At 37.7% G+C, this 27,463-nt stretch overlaps 1 protein-coding gene across 3 annotated transcripts in view; it reads left to right on the forward strand.

Moving 5' to 3' along the window:
* LOC128734505 (rho guanine nucleotide exchange factor 11) overlaps positions 1-27,463 on the forward strand; it is a 168,753-nt gene that overhangs the window by 113,013 nt on the left and 28,277 nt on the right. For all 3 annotated transcript variants that reach the window (XM_053828741.1, XM_053828743.1, XM_053828742.1), the window contains 6 exons: positions 6,433-6,836; positions 6,897-7,129; positions 7,196-7,554; positions 7,618-7,684; positions 7,751-7,870; positions 7,940-8,148. In XM_053828741.1, the coding sequence (XP_053684716.1) occupies positions 6,433-6,836; positions 6,897-7,129; positions 7,196-7,554; positions 7,618-7,684; positions 7,751-7,870; positions 7,940-8,148 (1,392 nt within the window). The remainder of the gene's footprint in view (positions 1-6,432; positions 6,837-6,896; positions 7,130-7,195; positions 7,555-7,617; positions 7,685-7,750; positions 7,871-7,939; positions 8,149-27,463) is intronic.

Here is a 27,463-nt window from a genome sequence, read left to right on the forward strand (position 1 = left end):
ATTCTGCTGTTGATATCAACTAGCAAACATGTTTTGTTACCAACTCAAAATGGCACTTATGATATATCAGACTTTGCTATCATTTTGCTTTCATTTTTATTGAAAGAGAATGTGTTGGCAGATTCTATATATGATGTAAATAAACCTTCAATATTTAAATTAATCTATTTTCACTTAAATTTTTTTCTAGTAAAATGATTGGTTCAAATTATATGTTGATAGCAAAATGATGATGATATGATAACTAATTCTGCTTTCCTATTAATATTGTGTGGCAGCAAGATTAGTATTCCGCTTGATATTTTTGATAGCAAATGTAGTATTCAATTTAATTTCACGGAGTGGAATTTTTGCAATCAATTTTGATATTTTAACCGCTAAGTCGACCAAAATAAAATCACAACGAGTATTCAAAATCCGTTACATCAAGATATCAAATTTTGTTTTCAATTTACTCTAAAACCCTGCTCGGGTTACCATACAAAATTTCACATTTTTTAAGGGGAATTCTACTCTAGAAGGTCGAGAAACAATGGATGTTCGTGATTTTTTTTCGGATGTTGCAATAGCTAAGTTAAATACCTCAATGTTGGTTATTAATCCAGCTACAGACGGATTTCACGCCAACTCGTCTATGGGGTTGGCAGTACCCTCGCAGAATTCAATAAAACTTTGTGTGTGTAAAGAGTTAAGGGGACCTGAATGACTAAGGCTGTGAACCATTTTGCGAAATTTTTAACTTTTTGGTTAAAATTTAACAGTTCGATGGTTCTCAACAAATATTTTATTTGTACATAAAATAATGTCTACTTTTAAATGCAAAGCTGTAACGCAAATTTCGTTGCTTCGTATTTTTTATTTGGGTTTGTGGATCAAGACGGTCTAACTTGTGGTTTTCCAATTATTACCTAATTTTGATAGATTTAATGCAAGCTCTGTTTTGATATATTGTTTGTCCGTCAAGTTTTAAATCAAGCTGTAGCCGCCATGCAGTTTCAGTGACTAGTGAAATAGCGATATAAATATGCGAGGCTTCTAACGCTTTGCATAGTCATAATTCAATAAATAACATATTAATTAACAAATAAGATTCGCGCTGCTGGTTGATAAAGTTTACTGAATCATTTTATCAACTGGTAGTTTACTTAATGGAAAGTGAATACATTATGTGTCATTAAGTAAAAAAATTAACACAAAGATGTACCTAAATGAACGTTGTGATTATAGAAGAAATTTGTGAGTATTTTGTGCCGCTCAGTTTGCTTCGAGGTACGATGCTGGTCTAACAAGCCGGTCGTCGTATGTTCGAATCTCGGCTAGGCGATGCTGCGTAACTGTCCTGTACTCTAACAGTCGGTTGTGAAGTCTGCCGATAAACAACTCTTAGAAAAACGTTTAAGCCCAAGGCTTTGCCTTTTTTGAGTATTTAGAACACAAACGAACTAACTTCTCTCTCTGCCTCTCAACAAAGCGTTTCAAAAAACGTCTTATCATAAACCCAGCGGAGGAGAAAAGGCTATTTTAATCAATTTCAATTTAAAAAAATGGGTATTTCAATCAATCAGAAATCGAGAATGGTTTTTATTGCCAACCCTTCCTCCACATTGAAGGCATTTTACCAATTCGATCCCATTTGATCACTAGCACATCGTTGCCACAACACAATGCATTCTATTTTCACTACTCTTCCAATGCAATGGCAACATGCATGTAGAATTATGCTGCAACCGAACACTATAGCTATAGCGCCCCAACACAGATATCAAATTGGCCTAGGATTAACCGTTGCACGTAAAAACTTCGACCCGTTGCACATAGGAGTATTTGCCCCAAAAAGCTGGCCAAAATTCTAAATTGCTTCTTTCCAGTCGATATTGATAAAACATGATCAGAAATTAAATATTTCCCAACTCTGCATATGAAGTTAAAGAAATTGCCAACTAATCCCCTGTAAAGTTCAATTCGTATCTTTCTCTTATATTTATAAAAAACCGATTAAGAACATAACCATTTATTAGGTATTGGGATGTGTGTATGTATGTGTGTCAGTATGTATGTGAGCTAGTACAGGTGTATGTGTGATGTAAAAGTGTATGTATGTATGTAAATGTGTAGGTGTGTACGTATACGTATAGAAGCATCACATTCTAGTCTTCTGTTTCATAGTCGCTGCATTTCTCATATTCCTCAGTTTGAAATTGATTTGCCTCCAACATCTTCAACGTTTCGGTCGAAAAAGGTTTGCTTTTTTTCTTGGTATCGGCCTTGAGCTACTAAGCAATGGATCCGAATTAAGCAGAAGTCTATTCAAAACATTTCTGTTGTATTGTATTCTTGAAAATTTCCTACCAAAGTTTTATTTAGTACAGTAAATTGTTTTTTATTAAGAATAATTTAAACATACATACTATGAGAATAAAAGGAATTTAAAAGTAACTAAGCCCATCATGTACTTTCTCGAATCACTCTAGAAGTCGATGGCAAACCCAATAGAAGTCAAATCATATACCTTAATGACCAGAGCCGAATAACTTCCGTTAACCTCCGCGAAAGTGGTCAGTTTACTGACCATCGGACGATAGTCATTAATACGGTACATGTACGGTAATCATAATGAGGGTTCTCCGTAACATTGAATAACATCTTTTTCTCTATAAATGACTTTGAACGAGTGTGTGAAATGATTCAGGACGAGACAAACGCAGACTGTGACTGTTGCCGGCGACCTGCAAATATGCCTTTCTTACCCCGTTCGAAAGGTGCCGGTCTTACTCCCAAGGCACGTTTTTTAAGAAGACGATTTTTATACATTTATTAATCATATTTCTACTTAAATCTCACTTATGAAAAACAATGCTAGCTAGAATATATAAAATCTTAAAATTTAGTTTGAAACTTCTTCTGAGAAATAAAGCTTAAAACCTACTGGCGAAAAGTTACAACGGGCTGCGCATCAGCGACACTCGCGTTTATTTTGTTTATTATTTTGATATTTTACGATTTATAGTAAGCTCGATCTGTTTTAAAACATCTGAAATAATAAATACAAATATGTTGAGTCTTTAATAACACAATTGATTAATGCATTCTAGTAAAACTCTATGCGTGCTTGTCTTATCCCCTGTGCCGGTCTTACCCGCACGACTCCTACCTTAAAATAATTAAATGTCTAAAAAACGACAAAGCGGAACCATGCGGAAGATTTTTCGATTCCATTATATTCTGTGATGTTTGACCTATCTGATGGTGATTGAAATTTTGCCGGGACATGCTCGGAAGGTTACTAAAACATTGATTAAAGTATTAAGATCTTACCACTATTTTTGGGCAATTTTCGTAATCACTATTCGTATCGAAGACATTCATTAATTTTATGCAATTATACATGAAAACTATTGAATAACATCCTTCTTTGCTGATAAATACTTACCCATGGTGAATAGACACTATTTCACTCGGATTTTTAGGTTTTTGCACCAACGAGCGGAAGAACGCATTTTAAAAGCGAAAAAATTTACTGCCGAATGGCGTTCTAAATAGGCAGCTTGCGGAGCGAAGAAAAGCATAAATTCAGTTCAAAATCATACTAACGTGACTAGTAGACTATGCTGAGATTACAGATACTACATATAAATAAAAATCATGCATTTCATATTTCGGACTTATGGCCAACTTTTTGGGCCAAATACTCCTATGTGCGTTGGAACGAGAGAAGTTTGTCGCTTTTTCCAGCGTGCCTCCCAGGCAAAGACATTAAATTGTTCTGTGTTTTTTAATCGGTTTAAAGAATCTTCGACTTGTTTGACCTTTTTTGCTAAAAACACATTAAAACTTTGATGACGTCTTTTTCAACCATTCACGACGTGGGGATTTTCAGTTCAACAATACCTGGGCACAACATTTGGGTCGGCGCGCAGAATCGATTGGTGCAAAATATTGAAAATCGATCAGGAAACCGGTCAGTTATTAGCGTTCACAACCTGATCACTTTTCGAGATAATTTCCTATATCAACTACCCCCCAGAAAGACGCAGACCCACGTCAAAATATTCTGTATTTATCGAGTTTTATCTGGAAATCAAACAATGATCAAAGCATAGACGATTTCCTCTTAGTATTTTCCTGGATTACTGAAAAAATTCAGTTTTATTTTCGTAAAAAGGTTTCGTCTACGATGCTTGTTTCAAAAGTTATGATTTTTTGTAATAAGTCGGTGAACATCGGTATTTTTCCATTAGGGTTTTCTAGGAAACTTGGAGACCTGAAATTTTTAAAACTTGAAACTTGGAACATCAAAATTTCACGATATTTTCCCGAATCCAGTCTTATAATGAAAATAAGAATTTAATTTGTTTTTAAAATTGCAGTTTCGTTTAATTTTTGTTCAAAAACAAAATGCGTCCGTAAACTTTGTGGCGAATTGCAAAAGATTCACCTCAACACTTCCTCGGGCTTATCAACCGGTCAATCACCGTGAGGTACAGTTCCAAAGAAAGCTTCCCTTCGACAACATATGTCCACGTGAAACTAAAGTTAGTATCATGTGCACATGTGGGGAGCATGTGTTCTTTTCTAATAAATGAACAATTCGTCGTATAAGAAACATGCATGTTACATCCCCTGTTGTAATCGATTCTCGGGATTAATTAAGTTGTTCCCAAAAAGAACTTATAAACGCTCCTTCTATTTAGTATAGGGATGTTGATGGACACGCGCACAAAGCGAAGACGTTGTCGTTGATTAGGCTATTAGTAAACCCCGATAGAGGGGAACGTTCCTTTGCCCTTCCGGAAAACGGTTGGCATTTATTAGGGCGCTCGTCACTGTTGCTGTAGCTGTAATATCACTCAGCTGATGTGTCTATTCCGGAAGGAGCAGAATAGAACGGATGGTAGTCGTTCACACCCTGCTGCACGCCTCCGGCGCGCTTTGACTGGAAAACAGTGACAACGCGGGTGTACGTTATTTATCTGGATTTTTTAGTGGGGGTTTTCATATAAAGATAGTGAGGGTTTTCATATAAATTATCAGCTGTGTTTTGTTTTCGAAAACAAATAAATTTGAAAACACATTGTTTTTTTTTCTAAATAACCAATCCAAAAAAGTTTGTCACCCAAAGGTTTTCTTATATCAATAAATTTTAATAATAGAAATTATTTATTGATCACGAATTTGCATTCATGCGCGAATAAGGCTTACCCATGCAGCAAAAGAACGTGATTGCAAAGGGTACATACTGCATTGGTTACTGTCGGGAGTTATCAGTTTGTCAACTGTAGTTGGGACGGGAGCTGTGCAAACGGAGTGCCCTATACACTCGCGCCCTGGCATGATGGCCAGCGAACACGTACCTTCAAGTAGTGACTGAATCAACGTATTTTTAGAACAACTCTTCTTGTTCCTTTCGATAAGCAGTACACGTATTCTTTCTTTTTTAATGCATTGTTAAGAGAAAGACTCAATGCAATTTTGGATTTTCGACGCATAACTGGAATGCCTTGAATTCAATTTTATTGATACATACTTATACAAACTGTTGGCTTTCATAAGTGCAAAAACATGATGATGATCGGCTGATGTTTATTCTCATTTTGCTAAGGCAACGTATCTGTCCTTGGCACAGTCTCTTCAATTGTGACCTCACCTTCCACGTAATACTAGCACGTCGTACCAACTGTATCAACAATTTCGAGCACACTCGCCATTCTTCTGATATTCGATATGAATGCATCGATTTGCAGCTGTGTGAAAGTATTTTTCTCCAAAATGTACACCGATGTACTTAACCAATTTCTGGAACGCATGATACTTTCTCATTGTTTTTTTAACTGTCATTTAAGAAAGACCATTTATGTTCAGGAAATATAAACAGTTTTTATTATTATCCATAGCAGCCGTAATGCATTAGATGCAGTTACAGTTTCGGCCGATTTCGCGCAACAATTTTCACGTTTAGTTGTTTACTAATTAACTTCTCTCATATACGACTGCCCACCTCCAAATACGATCTAATTCCGTTCGTTTACGATCCAATCGTTAACCCAGTTCTATGACAATTACAGAAATCGTAAAATTATAGATTTTACCCGTTCGCTACGACGAGTCGTTCGTCAGTTTGGAATTTTTAGTTATCCCATCTCGCAGTGGGATAGTAAATCATAGCAATTGCATTTTAGCAGTTTTTTGCTAGAGAATACGCCCTGCAGATATGAACGTGAGAAACCTTGAAAATGGAAGATAACTGAGCCGTATAAACTGACAAAATAAGAACAAAGATATTGATCCGGCACATAGTGACAAACCATCACGATTCGGCTGAAGGCGATGAGTTGTGAAAATGAGGGGTACTTTTAGAATGGCGATTTGTATTAAAAATTTTACTAAATTAGTTTTTTTTTCTTAAATTTTCTCTGTTCAAACTCGTATCAACAGTGACGAGCAGAATGAAGCCTCATCGTTGATCAACAACTATTCCAGCAGTTCCACATCTAGTCTTCCACTCGCACTGGATAGCAGATCGACGTCGCTCGAGGCGGTTGGTGGCGTGCCGGTGGGATCTTCGGCTGGTCCGGGAGCTCCCACCGGGGTTGCGGTACCGTGTCCCAATGTGTCCGCGACCGCCAACAGCTCAGGTATATTCAGTTCTCCGGGAGGACCCGGAAATCTAGCTAATTCGAGCTTCTTTAACAACATAGTCTTGCCAACGGCTCGCGAATGGGTCGACAGTGAGGATGAGGGCAACCTCGAACCGGAAGCCGATTGGAGTTCCAACATACCAACGGAAATTCTTGCCACACTGTGCAGTGTGGAAAAGAAACGACAAGAAGTGATAAATGGTAAGCAGCAAAAGCTTTAAAATATATTGTTGAAGTAATGAAATTAAAAATCATTCGTAGAAATCTACCAAACCGAGCGTAACCACGTGCGAACGCTTCGGTTGCTGGAGGGAATCTTCATGCGCCCGTTACAAGAATCCGGAGCATTGTCACTTGACTTGCTGCAGCTGCTGTTTCCACCGTCACTGCGGAAGCTGCAAGAGCTGCACACCACTTTCGAAAGCAACTTGAAGCAACGACGGATTGACCACTGCAATATTATACGGGAAATTGGCGATCTGTTAACGTTGATGGTGAATATTAGTGACCACACTAGTTAAGTAACAAAATATTTAATTCAACTTTCTTACTTTCTTTAGTTCGACGGCCAATCAGGCGACGACCTGAAGGAGCACGCCGCCTACTTTTGTGCACGGCAGCAGATCGCCCTGGAGGCACTGAAAGAGCGCCGGAAAAAGGATGAAAACCTGCAGCGGTTGCTGATAAAGGCCGAATCGCACAAGGCCTGCCGACGGCTGCAGCTGAAGGATTTGCTGCCGACGGTTCTGCAACGACTGACCAAGTACCCGCTGCTGTTCGATAATCTGTACAATTTTACCGTCCGCTCGCAGCCGGAAAACGAAGCCGAAGCACAGGCCATCCGAAAGGCACACGATTCCTCCAAACGGATACTGGATCACGTTAACCAGGCGGTTCGCACGGAGGAAGATAATCACAAGTGAGTTTGATACAAAGTTTTTCTGGTCGATCCAACAATTACAATTATCTTGGTCGTTTTCAGATTATTAACCATTCAAAGGAAATTAGACAAGAGTGGTCTAGATAAGGACGCTTCTAGTGAATTTAAGGTATGTCGTTTATAAGCAACCGTTGCCTTAAACATTAACCTTTCATTGTTCATTCACATATTGTAGAACATAGATCTAACGATACGTAAGTTAATACACGATGGGCCGTTGACCATGAAAAAAAATTCTGGAGTACAACTGCACGGATTGCTGTTCGAGGATATGATGGTTTTATTACAAAAGCAGGTAATGTGTATTTCAATAAATACCTTCAAACCAGTTATTCACGTGTCATATCTCACCAAATTCAACTAGGACGACAAATACCTGCTGAAATACCACTCTAGTCCCGGTCTCGGTGGAAGCGAAAGCAAAATCACCGAAGGCCGCTTCAATCCCATCACCAAAATCAACCTGATACTGGTGCGGCAAAGTGCCGTTGACAAGAATACCTTCTTTCTCATCAACACCAATGTGTCGCAGATGCTGGAACTGACGGCACCGAGCAGTTCCGAGTGTAAAACGTGAGTAGAATATTTGGTTTTTTTTTAATTGTTTATGAACAAAAATATTCCACATAATGCCAAATCAACAGAGTTTAAATCAAGAGTTTCACTACGGAAAATAATTAAACTGAACGCGTCAACCATAGAACTGCTTTCTCCAATTCAATTCCATTATTTAACGGTTTCCTTAGGGGTTTGTTGTGGTTGTTTATGCTTCCGACATTGCTGAGCATGTATTTCCATGCAAAATGGTCCAAAGGATTGAGAACCGGTTATGAAGTAGGCCATTCTTGTGATGCTATGAAAAGGGGTAAATTCTGACGACACCACTTGTTGTCTTGCCTTAATCACTCGATATTTTGTAAATAGTGTGTGGAGGACGGAAGCGGCCGCAAATGGAAATCGTAGAATAAAATACACTTTATTTAATGACGCAGCAAAACGCGTGTATTTCACTTCAACTCCACGAATATAATAATCATCTCTCTCTATACATTCTTCTCTCGCTGTCAAGCGATTCTCAGCAAGTTTTACAGGGTGACATCCAACGGGGTGCACCCACATAGTATTTCGTGTAATTCAAATAAAATATAACGAATATTTCAATTATGAACTGGTAACCAATTAATTCATCAAATACCAAACTGCTCTGCGCTAGCTGGATTTACCTAAGTTGTACCGGGTGATGTCTTATGACATCACCGGTTATCTCATGTATAATTAAATTATGATTATTAGACAAGACAGCTTCGAACATTTAACTGCCTCCGCTGATTAGATAGATGAGCAATATTTCATTCGAACAATTTGTTTGATTTTGTTTGAATCGCTTGGAAGAAGGCGTGCAACGAGACGCGATATACATATATAGATTTGAAATCTGATCGTGTCGACCACGAAATAATTTTCCATCCTATTGAGAATCTCGAATGATTTCTGTCGCGTTTACAAGATAGATGATGTTATAGCCAACCAGTCGTAGTTTATGTGTCGTGTTCGCTCCGGAAGAATCTGAATTGTTTTGCAGTCTATATCGGGAGTTCCTCAAGGCACTAACTTGGGTCTTGTGGTTTCTACACTATTCAGCTTGAGCTCTGCGTATTACCATACTACCCCTTGAATATCGTTTATTTTATGCTGACGATTGTAGTAATAGTAGGGTAAAGTACGACTATAGACAAAAAATACAATTATATTTTTGTACACATGAAAATAAAAAGGAAGGGTCACTTTACTCCAAGCACTAAGCCAAAGAAAACGTACTTTGGAGCAAACTCTACATTGGTGACGAGAAATGAAGAACTTAGAAACTTTGGAAAGGATAGGGGAATATCAAGGGTGCTTATTCTTTTAAAAATTAGAATTGTGAAGATCTATAAATTTCTGTTTCATTACTTCGCAGTAATGCAGAGGAATGAAAATTAATTCTTGTTCAACTATGAAGTTGAAAGCAAATGGCCAGCATAGGGAATACTAATTCCGGTCTGTTGGAGTATGGCGCTGGGAATTCGAATTCCGAAAAGCGAAGGGAAATTTGGTTACCGGTCCACTAATTTGACAAAGAGAAAATCCGGTATTACATATAATGGTCCGTCGTTACACATAATTATGTTGAAAGAAAATACTAGATCTACTAGAAAAAGGAGAAGGAGGAAGAGTTGTCGCTATCAGGCACTGGTGTGCCTAGAGGCCGTTTCAAATTGTTCCTGGTCTTAACAGAATAGATATTTTTGGCATTTTTATGTTTAGTGTACTTACTTCACAAAAACGTTTATTAGCATTCAAATATTTGTAATTTTTTAAGTTCAAACATGTTTTGTAGAAATGGTGCCCTACCTCTGGGTACATCAGTGATCAGGAAGCAAATTTAAAAAATGGAAACCATGGATTTGCATTGGATAGTTATTGTTTTTTATTCTAATCTAATTCATTCTACAAGAAGTTCTTAATACTATATCTAATATTTGGAAAAATTGGAAGGATCAGTTTGTCGCTTACTAAAATCTTAGAGAAATAACGAGCCAGAGCGTGTTTAACAGCCTGGATGTTTGAATATTAATACGGAATATGGAAAATAGTGGACAGTTGGTACCGCGCAGAATTAGATTTGTTTCATAAATAGTTTCATTCAGTAGTAGTATTCTTTAATCTGTCAGCCCGTGGACGTGAATACTGAACTGCTGACGGTATTTGCCTTTATCAGTTTTTCAATTTTCAAGATAATGTATTCATGCCCGTTGTCCGTAGTTCAAAATGAATGAATGATTCACATCTGATTTCATTCACTATTGTCGAAAATGAATGAATGTAGAGAACGGCACGAACATGAACGTAAGTGATTCGTTCGAATTGTTGGTTTCAGGTTGGCAATGTTGAATTCATCTATACTAGAAACAGCCGAGAATCAGCAGTATATTACATCAATTTAGACGTATTGCATAAAGTGAATATGTGATTTCTAATTACTGACTGGAATCATTTAACCATTGATACTAAAAGCCCGGTGGTAGAAGCAAAGGGCAATCATACAAAAATAATTACCGTTAGCGGAGTTTGTGTGTGTATGGAATAGTCAAACTGGAGGAACAAAAAGGCGAAAGGTATCAGTTACCATCTGCATTTATTTCTAGCCAAATCCTCCTAGACACAGCTCTCAGCCTGGCATAGATTACTTCCGCATCGCAAAGTTCCTGTGGCGATGATATCTTTGCAAAGCTCCTAAAAGCAAAGCCGTGGGCTTAAACCGTCATTAGACATTACCCTTCTTTATCGACAGACTTCGCAGCCGGGTGTATAGAGTACAGGAAAATTACGGGACCAGTGTAACGATCCTAATGACTCTATCTAGCAAGCACCGCCTAGCCGAGATTCGAACATACGACGACTGGCTTGTTAGACCAGCAACGTGCCTCGAAGCTAACTGGGCGGTTGAAAACTCCTAGCAAAGTTATTTGCGAAGTGTAGGAGTTTGCTACCTCTGGTAAACATCGTGCTTCTCATTTCAATGCTCACTCATCGGATAACCCTCTCCAGAGCGATGTTGAACAGTATCCTCTCGCCGCGTCTCAAAGGTACTCGAGAGTGTTCCGTAGATGCGCATGAAATACATCACTCGATTCAATGTAGCTCTGAGCAGCCGCGCCAGTTTGTCCGGAGGATCGTGTTCGTGTGTTATCTGCGATAGCCGGTCTCGTTCGACTGTATCGTATGCCGCTTTGAAGTTAAAAATGATTTATTATTATTCTTTATTTTAGAGGTTACTAGCTGACCCGGAAAACTTCGTATTAAAAAGCAAAGCCATGGGTTTTATACCGTCTTTAGACATTACCCTTCTTTATCGACAGATTTCGCAGCCGGCTGTTAGAGTACAGGAAAATTACGGGGCCAGTGCAACGATCCTATTGACTCTAACTAGCAAGCACCGTCTAGCCGAGATTCGAACATTCGACGACTAGCTTGTTAGACCAGCATCGTACCTTGAAGCTAACTGGGCGGGTATTACTTCGTATTACCACAAATTAAACTGTACTGTACAAAAATTGTAAATGTCGGATGACCTGTGTCACGATCTCGAGTTTTGCAAGTTTCTGAGGAGTTCAACCTTAGATGATTTATCTTGGCGACACGTAACTATGAAACCATGGGTAGTTTAATATACAAATTTTCAATTTTTCCTCGCTGTAAAGTAAAAAACCACTCCCTCCATTACTACGCGAGATAAAATAAAGCTGAAAACCAATTCTCGGTTGACCACAGAAGCGGAATATAGTGTTTCGTGGAATATCATTTCGCGAAAAACTTTTTCCTACCTCCTAAACCCTCACATGCCAGATTTGGTTGCATTTGTGTGATTAGTTCTCGAGTAATGAGGAAATTTGCGTTTCATTTGTTTAAAAAGGCCCCCCCCCCTTCTAGAGGGCGAAGGAGTCTCTAACCGTCATAAGAACCTGCCCCCAGTCCTAAAAGCACGTGCATACAAGTTTTCACGTCGATCGGTTCAGTAGTTTTCGAGTCTACAGACAGACAGAAATTCATTTTTATATATATACTAGCTGATCCGACAAACTTCGTATTGTCACAAATTAAACTGTGTTGTACATAAATCGTGAATCTCGGATGACCTTTGTCACAATCTTGAGTTTTGCAAATTTCTGGGGAGTTCATGGGTGTTTTAATATACAAATTTTCCTCACAGTAAAGTAGAAAACAACTCCCCCCATTGCTTAGCCTGATAAAATAAAGCGGATAGCATTTAAATATTCGCCATCATTACAAACCATTTCGCCGAATACCATTTTGCGGAACACCAATTCTCGGTTGACCATAACACGGAATATAGAGTTTCGCAGAATACCATTTCGCGAAAAATCTTACGCGGGATGTGTACCATTTCACGGAAAATCTTTTCGTAGAAAGTACCATTTGCAGGGGTGATCCAACTGAAGGAAAGTAATAGAGGTCAGTAGATCTAAGAAAATAAATAAACCTAGGTAGAGGGCTGCCCCCTGCAGTGGTCGGCGCTTCCGACGGCAGGTCGCCGGCAACACTCGCGGCCTGTGGCCGTCTCGCGCTGAATTATCTAATGTTACTATTGATAGTTTTTGGTGGTCTTGTTATTGATTAATGTTTTATGAAAGAGTCTAAAATTTCTCGAGTTCAATTAGTTTTTGAGTTACGCAAAAATTTCTGCTTTATTTGTATGAGAGTCCTTATCCCCCTACCAAAGGGGTGAGGGGTCTCAAACCATCATAAAAAAATTCCTGCCTCCAAAATCCCCTACATGCCAAATTTGGTTCCATTTGCTTGATTAGTTCTCGAGTTATGAAGAAATTTGTATTTCATTTGTATGGGAGCCCCCCTCCTAAAAAGGTAAGGGGTCCTAATTCATCATAGAAAAAATTCATGCCTCCAAAAACACCCACATGCCAAATATGGTTCCATTTGATTAATTAGTTCTCGAGTTATGAGGAAATTTGTATTTCATTTATATAGGAGCCCCCCCTCCTAAAGTGGGGAGGGGTCTCAATTCACCATAGAAAAAATTCTTGTCTCCAAAAACACCCACATGTAAAATGTTTTTCCATTTGCTTGATTAGTTCTCGAGTTATGCAGAAATTTGTGTTTCATTTGTATGGGAGCCCCCCTCTCTCTTAATGGGGGTGGGGGTCTTTTGCCATCGAGAGAACCTTCCCTAGACCCAAAAACCCCTACATGCAAATTTTCACGCCGATCGGTTCAGTAGTTGTCGATTCTATAAGGAGCATACGGACAGACAGACAGACAGAAATCCCTTTTTATAGGCATAGATAAGATTTTAGGTCGAAACCTTGTGCCATCGCACTATGGGCAAAAACGACAGAAAAAAACAGACGCAATTAAGGTACAGCCTGGCTTATAAAATATAGGTGATCTTCTGTAAAATTTTCCGGAGAATCGCGGTGCCCCCCAGAACTGTTATACAAACATGTAGTCTTCGATTACCGAAACTAACTTGTGTAAAACAGAAGTGAGGGCGTCATACTTGTTTGGATACAGCTTTTGACAGTTCGTCTGGACGCAAAGGATGCATCGTCGCTGATCTGTGTTTAATCTTTTTTTTTTTTTTTTTTTTTTTTTTCCTGTATGGACTCATCACTGCGACCAGTAAGTTAGATCTATTGTGATATCGCCCGGGTGTTTGTTGTATAACCCGCACTGCATTTATTTTAGCTATAGTCGCTATTGAGTGAGCGATATGCTTATTGAATTTCTTTTTTTTATGCGTGCTTGTGTGTAATTGGGTACCCTTCTTTCAATGCTTTACTCTACTTTATCCACCTCGTTCCACATGACAGCGCACAGTCCCCAATTATAGTCATCCCTGGCGTAGCAAACCAGTGCATTTTTACTACAAGGGTCTCATTTTTGCACTGTCAATAGGCCATATCGGGATAATATAGAACTCAGCATGAAGGAAGGGCGATGAGGGGTCTGAGAATAAACCCATGCTAAAGTCACTTTGACATCGAATGGCCTGATTCTACTAAGATTCGAACCCATGACCATTCGCTTGTCAAAGCAGACTCGGTAACCTTGCGGCTACAGAGCCCCCCCATGTTTAATCTATTAGCTATAATTAATATTCAATCAATATTTTATGCATTAGTACTATCAAAGATCACAAGTTTCTGGCAGTTATTGCAATCCATTATTCCTGCACATATTAAAAAATACATCTTTATAAAAGAAATATGTTACAAACAATTTAAAAATACTGCAAAATAAAGGGCCCTATTCTCACTTCACTTTTCTCACGGGCTCTCTCACATCACCTTATAATCTCCATTTGATTTGTACAGTCATCCAGATGAGCTGAGTCACGTAGGTGACACTCAGAACCGCAAATGGAATAAAAATTGTCGTTTACTCATAATCTACTAAAATATGTTTTGGCAATGTTTCTCACCGCATTTTCAAGAGAGATTTTTGAGCAATGTGGAATGATGCTACGGCTAAGTAATAATTTCCAATTAATATCGCATTTGCCGTGTAACGAAATATTACATTCAAACCGCACTAAATTGACTTTTCCATTTAACTCAGCTCAGCATACATATACGTCATATACCCCTTCTGTGCTCTATATATTGTGCTTAATTGTAATTCGCATTCATGAATAATGTATAAAATAATGATCCATTCATGCGATTATCATAAAGCACAAGTCATGTGAACTTCTTTTTTATTTGCTTTTTGTTATAGGGTGAGATCCATTATGTTTATAAACAATGTTTCACTCAATTAAACTTGATTTGTTGAAATAAAAAAAATCTTAACATGACTTCTTCAAGGGGAATGTTTTCAATTTCCGTTACTGTGTGTATTGCGTGCCTCATTGCTATTCTACAGCTGAAAGCTTGTAATATAAAATTAGAAGGAATATTTTGTTAAAATTATAATCCATTTGTTTCCTTGTTGTGATACCGTCTTCTCGTCGACAGCAACCATTCTTACATGAACAATTCTGTAAATTAGTAATCAGTATCTTTTCCATATTCTTCATTGATTTTATGCTTATTGGACACTTTTCTGAAACTGAATATCTTTGCGCGAGTTGAAACTTAGTTTTACCAAAAAAATTACTTGCTGATTTTGAATATATCATCAACTGAGATAAACCAATTTGGATAATTTTCTACCAGTGGTGGTGTAGATATTTATGTTCAGTTCGACACACTTAAGATTTAATTTTTCTTCAAAATTTTCAAGAAATAATTTTTTGAAAATACGAATCTACTTTTGAACTGAAGTCATTTGTTCTTCCATCCATTAGCAGCTGAGTGTAAAAATAATTTCTACTGAACTCTACTGAACCAAAACATATTAGCAACAGTGAATAATCCCGAAACAAAAACCCATCAAAGCATTATGTTTCACCTCAAAAACACGTTGCGGGGGCATAAAAACTTAATTATGCGTGGGAATTTCCCGGCTCCGCCACCCTTTTCGGCGTCGTCGTTACCTTAGGCGTCACGCCGTTTGCATTTTCTCGGCAATTGAGCGCACAGATCTTTACGCGCCGCCAAGTGGCATCCACCACGGCGATGTGCGGGTCTTATTTTTAGCTACATGAGTGAGCCTTTTATTTTCATTCCGTTTCCGCACGGTTTCTCATTGTTGCTAAAATTAGTGAACGCGACGAATTGATTCATTATCGATTGTGTTTACGACGATGATGGTGAGTTGGGCGAGATGTGTATGTACCCCTTTTTAACGCCCGTGGAGTTCTGCTGTACTGTTTTGTGTGTTTGGGCGTGAATGTGGGACACAGCTTCCCGCTTGGTGCTAAGGGAATTTTCAAAGTGTTGTGTCTGTTGCGTAATATCTCTCACAGGAAAATTTAAATTTCATTTTTGAACGCCTCAGACAAATTAACGTTTTACCCTACAATCCCTACCATTAGTCCCATTATTGGAATGAAAGCGCCAAGTACCGACTGGCTGGGTTACTATGTCGACTGCGAGATGTTGCTTGGTACGGCAAGCGGCTTTTCTTTCTCTTTTCATTGGACATGCAGAAATGAAACAATAACAATGCCAACGTTCAACGGATCGGTGGCAAACGCCAGTCTACGAGAGGAATGTGCATTTTACATGGGGATCGGGGCATAAACATTATCAACGATCTTGTTAAGCATACTGTCATAATTTACATTACAAATACCGCTTAGAGCGCGCGCTTTCCTAGTAGACGACGTCTCTGTCTCTGAGTGTTTTTTGGACAGTATCAAGATGTGCCCTGTGTTGTGAACCCAAAAGATTCTGTGCAGTGATTAATTCTCTAGCGCGTTATTCAAGGCCAAACTACGTTCCAACTGAGCTGAGGTCAACTGAATCCGAACATTTGTACCAAAACTTTCATACATTACACGTAAAATTTGGTAGGTCTTTCGGGTGCAACTGGATTTAATATCAAAGTTGAAATTGGACTTGAAATCAGACTTGATGGCAGTTAATTAGACTTGAATTTAAACTAATTTGGGCTTCAAAGAGAACTGGAAATTGGACTTAAAATTAGATTTGAAATTAGACTTCAATTCGAAGGAATTTGGACTGGAAGTTTTCCTTGGTATTAGACATGAAATTGGAGTGAAATTAACATCCAAATTGAAATCAAAAATGTGCTTGAAATTCGACTTAAAAAACTTTAACCTATACATAAATTGGAATAAAATTAGACTGAAATTTAAACTAGTTTGAACATGAAATTTTACTTTAAACCGACACGCAGTTTTACTTGAAATTAAAGTAACATTTTTCGTCTTATCCTCTCACTCGCTTTGCCTTTACCTTTACAGAAGCTTCACTTTTTCTCTTTTCCAGTCCCGTTTTTCATTTTCCTTTCGTTTCCTGTACAGTTTTCTTAGTTTTTGGTCTCATTTTCAAACCCGTTTTCGCTCTTTTTTCCCTCGTTTTCTGTCCCGTGTTTCCTGTTTCATTGTTCCGTTTTTCTCATTTTTCGTCCTGTTTTCCTCATGCTTTTCACTCGTATATTATTTTCTTCCGTTTTCAGTCTTTTCTTTTCTATTTTCCTTTTTTTCGTTTCCGTTTTTATTACTCATTTTATCTTTTTCTCTTCTTGTTTTTCGTCTTCGTTTTCGTCTGTGCCGTTTTCCTCTTTTTAATACATCGTTCTTCCGTCTTTTCTGTTTTATTCAGTTTTTGATACCATTTTTCCATTTCCTCTCAGATTTTTCTGAGATTCCATGTTTTCTTCTTTTCAGTCCTGTTTTCCTTATGCATTTCACTCGTTTTTTGTTATTTTTTCGAGTCTCGTTCTTCCGTCTTTTCTGTCCTGTGTTTTTGCTCCCGTTTTTTCTCATTCGTTTTACCTTTTTCTTTAGTTCGTTTTGCTCGTTTGTCTTTTCTTCTTTTGCTGTTCTTATTTTATAGGCCACTTGACCTGTTCCCCGTTTATTCTTTATTTCCTTTTGGTTTTTCTTAAACACAACATAGAACAGAAACTATATATCATTTCTTATCTCATTTTCCCCAATTTGCTCACTCGTTTTTCCTCTTTTCTGCCCGCTGCTTTCTCTTTTTCTGTTCATTTTTCTCCTTTTTCTGTCCCGTTTTTCACCATTTTTCTGAGTCCTATGTTTTCTCTGTTCCGTTTTTCGTCTCTCTTTTTCCGTTCCTCATTTTCAAGCACGATTTTCCACTTCTCCTGTCCTCTGCTATTTGTTATTTTCTACCCCCTTTTCAACTTTTTTCTTTGTTTCTGTTCCGGCTTTCATCTTTTTTCGCTCTTTAACTCTTTTAATATCCCGTTGTTCGTGATCGTCTTTACTTTACCTAACGGGTCGCCAGCGGTGCTCGCTGTGAATTGACTGAACTCTAGACTCTACGTTTATTGCCGTATTTATACCTCGTTCGAGAATAGCTTATTGTTATAACATCCTGCGAGACAACAATAGCACTTTGTCTGCATCTTCGTCCGAGTACACTGATTGTTGTCAGCTAGATGTGGTTGTCAACGCGGTCATACTGTGGCTTTGTGCCGCAACAGCCGTTTTACTATTCTTCGTTTTTTTCCGTTCGTCTGTTCCATTCTTCCTCTTATTATGTCCTGCTTTTCCTCCTTTTCTGTCACGTTCTGTTTTAATTTTTTCTCTCATCTTATTCATTTTTTGTCTTTTTTCCACTGTTTATGTTCTCATTTATCCATTCTCCATTCCATTCTATCTGCTATTTTCTTTCTTGTCCTTTTTTTCTGTCCAGTTTATCCTCATTTTTCTTCTCGTGTTTTCATTTTCTTTAAGGATCTTCCTTCTTACTTTTCGATCTTCATCTTTTTCTTTCCAGTTTCCTTGTTTTTTGCTTCGTTTCCCCTCTATTTCATCTTTTCCATTTTTTTCTCTTTTTTTCTCATTCTGTCTCATTTTTTTGTTTCGTTTCTATTTTTTTCATGCCTGAATTTATTCAACTGGAACAAACTAGCGTGAAAAAAATAAAAACGAAAGAAAAAACGTGCCATAATTGGAAGGAAAACGGGAAATGAATATGAAAAAAAGTAAGGGGAGAAAAAGAGGGAAAACCAGGCAAAAAACGAGGATACTGAACAGAAAAAGATGAAGAACGCAAGAGTGAAGAAGAAAAATGAAACGAAAAACAAACTGGCATCTCGTTTTTCCTCTTTTTCTAACCCGTTTGTTCGGTTTTTGTCACGTTTTCCTACTGCTGTTTTTCTTTTTTTTTCTTTCCGTCTTATTTTTTTTATTTCTTTTCCCGCAACGGAGTAGGAGATGGACTACCTCTAGATCCAGCGGTAATCCATCTCTAAATATAGTAAGAATGTTTACTAACATTTTCATAAGAAACTGTTTACGTAACGTTGTTTGGTTTATGAGATATGTATTCTTGAATTAGGTAAATTAGCACCTAATTAAGAAACAACCAAAAATGTCACGTAACCTTAAATTGGACTTAAAATTTAAAATGAATTGATTCATAATTGGACTTGAAACTAGACTTAATAAGATAAAATTGAAAGAAAAGTTCAACGTAACATTAGAGAAAAAATTAAGAAATGGGAAGAAACCAGTGAATCAAAATTATGCTTTTAACAAAATTTTTCAACAAAGAAGAATGTTGGTTTAAAACAAAACAGACAAAGACAAAGTAAAACGAGGAAAATTTGATATAACAAAATATTAAACATAAAATGGATGAACACAAAACTAAATAATAAAAGATTATTTACAAATTGAAAATGTAAAACATTTTACTTTTATTATCTACGTTCCAATAGTCATTTAGTGAACTGGTAACGACCACATTATTTATTGAATAAAATATATTTCAATTCCAAGAAGCTACTATAAGTGTTGCAATGCGTGTATAATTACGAAACATCATGCCAATTATTTAGATAAATAATCGAAATGACAGTCATAGTTTTACTGTTAAACATAGATTTGTAAATCGCATTACCTCACCTACATACCAATGCAAACAACTGCTGATCGTAACAGGGCATTAGTTTGTTGCCCATCAGGTTCATCAGCTATGCCATCGCCTTTAAAGTCGTTACCGACCATCATCCGAGTCGATGCAAGTTTATTATCACTGTGCTCACTATATAGAGTGTCATCATCTTTGTTATTGCTGTCATTTTCCTAAATGAGCTGCAAACGGGACGGACAACGGGGCTGCTGGCCGGTTGGTTGAGCCCACCTTGGGACGAGAGCGCATTCCCGCACAGTTACCGTAGCGACGCGAAGCCACGCGTTTTCCATCCAGAGGAGGAAGAGAAATCTAGTGATATGTGACTGTACTCATCCCGCGTCCACCGCCGGTGTGCTCTGCATATATGTTAAATGTCCCATTTATGAAGTGCAATCATAAAATAAGTCAACCAAAGCAAACAGCAGAGATGGACGAAGGAGGTGGCAAGCGATTCATAATTGTTATATTAGTACAAAAAATATCTTTACCATGGGTAGCATACCATTTTTCAGTGAACAGTTTAATCTGTTTAATTAATCTATTTCGACAATTGCAACGCTGCTCTGCCACATCGAAATGTTGTTCCAGCTTCAGCACGTGCTAGGATTGTTCAAGAAACGGGACCCATTTGACCGTTATCTTTTCGCAAGCTGATGTCGGCTAGAGGCAACAGTTTACGTTATGTTGCAGTAGCTTCATTACAAAGTCATTATTATTGATTGTGCATATATTAGAATCACAATCTGTCACTCAATACCATGCGATGCGAACTGGATGTTGTGGAACCGGTAGGAAATAACTTCCCTACTTGGGTGGACTCCCTTAGTTGGAACCATTTATTGCAGACTAGGTAATCGAACCCTCCCCTGAACATGTGCTTTCAGCTGGACATAAAGATTTGCTATGGCAAACAAACCTAAATTACCCGAACTGTGATCTTGACCGTGCCACAGTCTTCCCCCCGTCGCCCACGACTTTCAAAGTCTGGTAATGGATGGCTGACTTCGAGGTGTATATCCCGTATCTTATGGCTTCAACGTGACCGACGTGACACGAAAATTTGTGTTTCAGCTTTTGGCTAATCGCCTATGGAAACACAATGGATTTCCGAACGCAAGCCGGTGGGTGCACCGAAGCCAATGGTCATGGAATTTCCACTGAAATTGTTATTACTGGATTTGAGTTAGTTTTTCCGTGTATTTCATACTGTAAAATACTAATTAAAGAGAGCGTTTGGCAGTTTTTATTGCGTTAATGGAGGTATTGTTTAGTGATTTTTAAAAGTAAAAAGTAAGAAAAGTAAAAGTAAAAGTAAAAAGTAAACTCAAATAATTACAAAATTAATTTAATTTGAAGATCTGACAATGTCTCAAGAAACAACATTTTTCACAAACTGATTTTTGGCAATACATAGTTGAAAACAAAAAGCAATGTTGATGATTTGTCTAAATGGTTATGTTATGCTGATTAATTTTGGATAGTTTAGTTTTTCCAAACAAAATAGTTGATTTTCTATACCATTTTTCGATTTTTTCCACGAAAAATTACCAATCATTTTCAAATTAAATGCCATTTTATTCTGTTATTCATTTGCACCAAAAACACAATTCAATTTCAATGTGCTTCCCATTGGACGACGACGTTCGATATTCGATTATTATTTTTTCATTGATGTATTTTAAAATTTGCAACTTTTCCATAGAAGTGAATCAAATTTTGTCTTTGGTTATCAGCACCAAATGGTTTCAATAAGCTTGAAGCGTGCACAAACGATGTTCTATCAGATGGATTTTTTTGTCAAAGATCAGATGTATTTCGTTTAAAATATGTATTTCGCGTAAACATCTGGTTGTTATTGAAAATAGCTCTGTTTGTCCTTCAAATTTGATCATCTGTAAAAAGCTTGTTCGAGCTAATTTCAGCAGAAACGTTCGCTTGAACATTATATCTCTTTAAAATTATTTTAGTGAGGGCCGCCTATTTGACAGCCCCGAAATTGTCCTGTACTCTAATAACCGGGTACGAAGTCTGTCGATAAACAAGGGTCAAGTCTTAAAGATTTTTATAACCCAAGGATTTGCCTTTTTTGAGACTTGCATGAACTTGCGAGATAATATCTAGAACAAATCCAAAGTTTCAAAAACGTCTCGGTGACACTGATCGTATGCAAGCGAGCTTTGTCGTGCTATAAGCTCATACTTTTCGTCGACATTCCCTTTTGTTTGGAATGCGTGATGTGTGAACGTGTATATTTACATATTGATCGGCTGAAAGCAGGCTCCGCTCTAATCGTGTTGTGGCAGGAATTTCTCGCAGGTTCTTGGATCTAGGTTCTCGAATTTGGTAGTAAATCTCTGTGAAAGAAACTTTCACGGAGAAGCTAGAAACTCGATTTAATTATATGCAATCTGCGATCGGTTGTGCGTTTGTTCTGCCAAATAAGGAGTTGGATGGGGAAATTGAATTCGTTTGTAGTGAGGGATGATCTTTTATTGCTGTAACATTTGGATTTCTACATTTATAGAATGGCAAATCCATTTGAAATTACTGTAAGAGTTTAATCTAAAATTTCATTGAAAATATATATCCAAAATATCAGTTTACCGTAAGAAGTTTTCATAACTTAATATAGGCGCAAGAACGAGAACTGCTTGTTCCCGTGAGTTTCAGACCATGAGGACTATGCGTAACAATGCAACAAATGTCACCATTAGTGGACACTCTAAATGGAGAATTGGATTTTACTAAAATTGGAATGATGGAAACGAAAAATTGACTACTTCCTTAATAAATGTAAATACAGAGATTTAATTATATTCGATACTTTGAACATTAAATTTGGTTCAGTAACTCAAAAGATATATATTTTTTAAAAACGGCTTGAAAACAAAAATAGTGAAACGGTATTTTTGGGGACAACTATCGGCATTGGCATCGTGAGCACCAAATAATAAAATAGAAGTTTCAAATATTCTGCAAAAGCACCAGCACACAAGATTAGAAGAACATCGAATCACCTTTAATCAGAGACCGAAACGGTTACATTTTTTCTATACATTTGCCAGTATTCAGTGCCGTGTCAGAATCTCAGCCAATACCGTCGCTTCGTATCGTTTCTGTATCGAGAGAGCCTATCTCTTGATGCGTTGAAATTATCTCGAATACGTACATGATAATAAGCAAACATTCTTATTTGCACTGTGACCAGTCGCAGAAAATGTCACAGTATAGATATGACAGGCATATGCCGCTTTTTGCTTACAGCAGTGCTAACTGGAATAGTATGGACAAGCGATAGAGAATAAGGTGTAATTATTGATGCGTTTTTCACCTGAACTTTATGTAATGAAAATTGTTACATTATGGTACGGTTTAGTGGCTGATAACTACTTTAAAGATCTTGTAAGAATAGATGCAGTAGAATTCGTTTTCAATTTTGGAAACGTTCTTCTTAGCATTCGCATTATTTGGGGAAAAGCTGTAGGCATACGAAAGAAGCAGCAAACGAGAATACCAAAAACCAGTACGCGAATTTGATGCTCCTTGTCCGGCGTAAAATCATTTTTAACATTAAATGTCTTCCGAATTTCCTGCGGTGCTTTACCTCTGATCATATTCGCCGCCATTTTACAAGTATCCAAAACAGCCCTGATATCCAGATAGTTGGCGGTCAAAATACTTTGGTTGACGTGGAGAAAATTCTGGTCCCACTGGCAGATATCGTTCGTCCATTTCTACCTGTTTTCATCCTCATCTTCAATAGGTGCCGGATCGTCCTTGGCGTAGGTGGCCCACTCCAGTACCATACGAAGTATTGCTGCGGCCACGTTCGGAATTTCTGAATTCATAAATAATTTATAATTACTCAACTACTTTAAAGTCATTTCAGGGTTCATCAGGGCTCGACCATGAACTTGCTGTAGGACTATGAATGAAAGTACAATTCGATCTCTAAATGCTAAAACCTTTGTTTTAATCTACTATCTCATTCGAACATACTTGAGACGAATTGTATGCTGTCATTTAATAGATTTACAACCTAAAAATTCAACTTTTTAAATATTCTAAGTAGTAGCCCTCAAAAGGACTCTTTTGATTTTCCTGTATCACGCTCGTCGGTGGAAACGGGGAATCTCTCCAAGCACTGCCTGTAGCTCGTGATTCATACGCCGTTTTGTACATCGTTAGCTTCGTACGGCGGCGTTTGGTTCTTGATTGTAGCATTTTGCGAAGGAAAAAGTAGGCCCGATTTCCCGTTTAGATGCGCGGCTGAATTTCCTACTAGTATTGTTGTCCACGGTCACCAGCGATCCCAAATACACGAACACATCTATTACTTCTAGTTCGGTTACCGTCCATGGCAAGCTCGCGTTTGTTTCCTTTGGTTTCTTTCTTTCATGTATTTGGTCTTCAACGCATTTATTTTTAACCCACTCCTTCTAGAACCCACTTCTTCGCCTTCAGTCTGGCGTAAATTGTCTCCGCCGTCGCAAATTTCCTGGCTATGCTATCGTATCGTGCTATCAGCTGCGAAACCTAAAAGTTGTAAAAACTTGTGTCTCTCGTTTCGATGCCTGCTCGTCGGATCACCTTCTCAAGAGTGATGTTGAACAGTATACCGGATAAACAGTCTCAACTATCGCCGCGTCTCGAAGGGACTCGGGTGTCCCCCAGATGCGCACGAAACGCATCACTCGATCCAATGCAGCTTTGATCAGTTTATCCGCCATTGTTGATCTCGATCGACTGTATCGTATGCTGCTTTGAAATCAATAAAGATGTGATGCGTGGACACGTGGACTCCCGATATTACTACAAGATCTGTCGGATAGTAAAAATTTGGTCCGTAGTTGCGCAAGCTCCATGAATTACGCCTAGTAATTATGAAACATTCACCCTAGTTTCTACTCCTCCCAAATCATCGAAATAACCCAGTGTAGAGCCATTGCCAGCATTTTTCGGCCATGTTTATAAAGCTCTGCCGGTAGGCGATGTTTACCAGCGGCTTTGCTAGTCTTCGGCGACCAGATTTCTCGACCTGTCGACCACCTCGCGCTCGTTTGTGATTAGGTTCCCACCCTCGTCCCAATATATGTCAATTTTCTTTGTGTAGCTCGCAATAGTTGTTACAATAGCTTTCGGATAGAGCAATCTGGTTAAGATCACCCAGAAATTTTGACTACTCTGCTAATCTTTTATTTATATCAGTGGACGGCACTTGTCTTGTGATGATAAGTGATTTTTGAACAAAAAAGAACCCGATTTCGTGGGAATTTTGAGATAAAGTTATACTCATTTGGAAAGAAATGCAAATTTAGTTTTAAAACAAAAAAAAATTGTTGCAACTCCGCCATAAAAACTAATATGTTTTTCGGATTCCTTGAGCAATTTCTTACAAAAATGTAAAAAGAAAGTTAATTACTAAGTCTAATATTTACGTGGACATATCCCAAACATCAATAATGAACGAAAAGAATATCAAGATATGTTTGTATGCACCGCCATGCCTTCGCAACACCTGGGCCATTCTCGATCAAATTGGGCATATACAGGGTGTTAGGTAGATCAGTGCAAACATTTTAGTGGGTGATAGAGGAGCACATTTGATGAAAAAAATCCTTCTGTGCACATGCTCAAATCTCAATCGTTACAGAGCTATTGAACATTTTTAATTTTCAGTCTTGTTTTCTTTCAATTAGTTTTAGTACAAAAAGTATGCTAGGTAGCTCGATTCTGTTTCCTTCATCCGAAAGCTGAGAAAATTTTTCCCTGAAAACTGCGCATAAGCTTTCTAATAAATGAATTTTAAACACTTTTCAGAAGCAAAAAGCTTTGCAATAAGTGTTTCTCAGGGCGTTTTCATCAAATTTCTCCTAAAAAGGGGTGATAAAGTTGATTGCTTTTATCTACCAAGCTCTGGTACCGTTGTATAGTTCGTTCTTTGAAGTGAAAAACAACGAAACAGACCTCCGGGTCGAGAGTATTTTGCGGGATAACTTGCGGGCAGTCACCTTTGATATAGGAGAGAGTGGCTGTTGATCTTACCAAGGAAACAACTTTTGTTTTTTTTGCATTGGCAGACTGTAAGACAAAAAGATGGGTGGCACCAAACCAGACCTTAGCCTGTTTTTAATAAAATTGGAGAGCTTTGTTTCGCTTGTGATAAAATTACTCAACTATCAACGGATCTTCATTCTTTTCTTTTTGTAATCGGTGACTTGATTTTGTGTCAATTTTACAAAACAAAAATGTAAATTTGGGATATGGAGTGGAAAATTAAGCGAATATTTTCTCTCAAGCTTAAGGCTCTAGAAAGTACATTTTTTCCTTAATTTTTCTGAGTTTTTGAATTTATTGGGTGTCCAAGCGTTGTATAAGATACGCTAGCGTGCCCAGACATAAGCAAAAACTGGGGCATCCAACCCGTGTCAGAAGAATGTTTTGGCTTTGAAAATCGAGTAACCGTAGAATGACAAATTATGACTAATTTGGGTATGAACCATTATTTAAATTAAATTATTTAAACTAGTAAAATTGGAGTTAAAATTGGATTTGAAATCGAACTTAAATCTTGAGTACTTAGGACTGAAAGTTTTACTTGGAATTATACACGAAATTGGACGTAAATTGGGCTGGAAATTAGATTTAGAATTACATTTGAAATTAGGCCTGAAATTAGGATTCACACCGTTTGTTTAATTTAATTTTAAACGCGTCGTGTTGAGTGTTCAATTAGTATCTGAAAACTGCTGCGGTAAACATCACGCATAGCACACTAGATCACAGCGTGCGACGGATACGATCTGACACGTGTGAAAAACAACGAACCAGACCTCCGGGTCGGGTGTATTTTGCGGAAGAACTATCTTACTCAGGAAACAACTTTTGTTTTTTTTTTGCATTAGCAGACTGCAAGACAAAAAGATGGGTGGCATCAAACCAGACTTAGCCTGTTTTTAATAAAATTGGAGAGGTTTGTTTCGCTTGTGATAAAATTACTCAACTATCAACGGATCTTCATTCTTTTCTTTTTGTAATCGGTGCTAGATCTTGATATTTCGATTATTTCAATCAACACCAATCAGTATATTTATAATATTGAATTTTCAAAGCATTAATTAAAAATTAATTTTCATCGCGCTCTTAATCAAAGTATTTTTTGAATCTATTGAATAATTAATAAAATGTTGTATGAGGATATGTTAAGAAATAACAAAAAGAATTTATTCAATGCGAACTCCAACCATAGAAGGATGAACATGCGTGAAATAGTATCGTCATTGTACGACTATATTTTTTTCTATCCTTATACCATTGAATAGATAGTCACACCTGTGCTTACTGTCGTCACTTCATAATCAACAGTAGCTAATTAGACATTCACAACAGTCATTGGATTATAATAACTCAATTGTGTTTTCGGTAGACCTGCCTATAATGCTATTAACAATTAGCAAAGTTTATTCACATACATGAAAAGAATGGCAAAACGTTTGAGCTGCATTCATTTTGATAGATTGTCATAATTTTTAGACAAATTGTACAATCGTCTCGATGAAAAGTACTACGAAGGGCCCAAAAATTGTCATGTAGACAAACATCAATCAATTTTATACAGTATTGATAAATAGGTACTGACACTTGGTTTTTTACCGAATGCACCACATTTGTTGGCCGCACTCAAAAGCCATAAACCCTTCCGTGGTTCGTTACAGTAACGGTCACCCTCCTCCCCTCTTGGTACACGGATTCTTCCATACTGCATGCCACACCGATTTGCCAAACAGCCAAACTCTCTCTTTCTCCCCATCGTATCGGCATCGTGTGCCGTACGATGCCCGACGTGT

This window comes from Sabethes cyaneus, chromosome 2 (genome assembly GCF_943734655.1).
Source record: "Sabethes cyaneus chromosome 2, idSabCyanKW18_F2, whole genome shotgun sequence".
In the NCBI taxonomy this organism is placed as follows: Eukaryota; Metazoa; Arthropoda; class Insecta; order Diptera; family Culicidae; genus Sabethes; species Sabethes cyaneus.